A 1420-nucleotide genomic window follows, 5' to 3' on the forward strand; every position below is an offset into this window, starting at 1 on the left:
TCCCGGTTAAGCCGGGAGCCTACCGACTAAAACCCCACTGTTCCCTCATGCCACTGAGCACCGGGACGCGGGCACACTACGCGTATTCGTCGCGCGACCCGGTAGTGGATGGCCATGACGCCTCTTCTTCGACGGATTCCACTCAACGCACTTGGGACGGTGCGACCTCACTACCCTAACTGAGTGGCGGACTTCCCCTTAGTCCGCCACTCTAGGACTGCTAAGGAGGGATGAGGCGGGCATAAGCCCTTCTCCTTCCTCCTCTGCGGCGGCTTCGGTTGGGGTCCTGGCTGGACGCCTCCCTCAGCCTCTCCGCCTCCTCTTTTTGCGACATCACGTCCTCGCAATATGTCTGGACGGCCCTCCAGGCTCCGTCCGACCCCAACATCCTCCGAACCACCGTCGGCAGAGAAAGATCCGGGCCCACTATCGCCACCAGATCTCGCCTTTGCGACGCCCAGGCAGGGCACTCCGCCAGCGTGTGCTGAGCCGTGTCAGCGGGACAATCGGCGCAGTGGTGACATTGCGCGGACGGCTCCCTCCCAATCCGGCACAGGTAGCTGCCGAAACAACCATGTCCCGTCAGCACCTGTGCCAGACGGAAGGTTACCGCCCCGTGCTCCCTCCTCATCCATGCCACCAGAACTGGGCCGATTGCCCCAACTGTTCTGGCGCCAGCCCTCGGCTCGCGGAGGCGGCATTGCCAGCTGGCCACTGCCGCTCTGCGTCTGCTCCGGCGAAATCTGTCGACCTCAACCCTGAGGGGCACAGATCCGTCGGTTCGGGCTCGGTCCTCACGCCAAGCGTGAACCGCCGCCAGTACTTCCGCCTCTAACGCCCACGGCAGAGAACCGGCCAGGGCGCAGGCCGCCTCGTAAGAGACGGTCCGGTAACCTCGCACCACCCTTATCGCCATCGTTCTCTGCGGGCGGTGCAGTACATCGACCGTTCGCCTGTTTAGGGCGCCGCTCCAGATGGGCGCGCCGTATAGGGCCATCGAACCGAGGACGCCCATAAACAGGCGTCGGCACGCCGCCTTGGGGCCTCCGACGTTAGGCAGCAGGCTGCCGAGAGCCGCAGCCGTCCGCAGAAGTTTAGGGCCTAACTGCCGGAAGTGAGCCTCGAAACTCCATCGACCATCCAGGACAAGACCCAGGTACCTCATTTGAGGCTCGATCCGGATGTCGATTCCGCCCACCGTGATGCGCAACCCTGCGGGAGGTCTCCTCCGAGGGCCATGGAAGAAGAGGGCCTCCGACTTCTGTAGGGCAACCTCGAGCCCTAGGGCCCGAATCCTCCCCACGACCTGGGCTACTCCCGCCGTCGCGAGGATTGCGCATTCACGATGTGTTGCCCCACTCGCCGTCACAAGCGTGTCATCGGCGTAACACGTCACGTCGACACCGCGTATGAGAGAGCC

General features: G+C 64.0%; 1 protein-coding gene across 1 annotated transcript in view; it reads right to left on the reverse strand.

Moving 5' to 3' along the window:
- Positions 1 to 216: 216 nt before the first annotated feature.
- The window catches only part of LOC106116894 (uncharacterized), a 3121-nt gene continuing 1917 nt past the window's right edge, over positions 217 to 1420 (reverse strand). The window contains exon 2 of the mRNA XM_013310953.1: positions 217 to 1415. Coding sequence (XP_013166407.1) covers positions 221 to 1415 — 1195 coding nt within the window. The 3' untranslated portion in view covers positions 217 to 220. The remainder of the gene's footprint in view (positions 1416 to 1420) is intronic.

This window comes from Papilio xuthus, unplaced genomic scaffold (assembly GCF_000836235.2).
Source record: "Papilio xuthus unplaced genomic scaffold, Pxut_1.1 DF827680.1, whole genome shotgun sequence".
Classification (NCBI taxonomy): domain Eukaryota; kingdom Metazoa; phylum Arthropoda; class Insecta; order Lepidoptera; family Papilionidae; genus Papilio; species Papilio xuthus.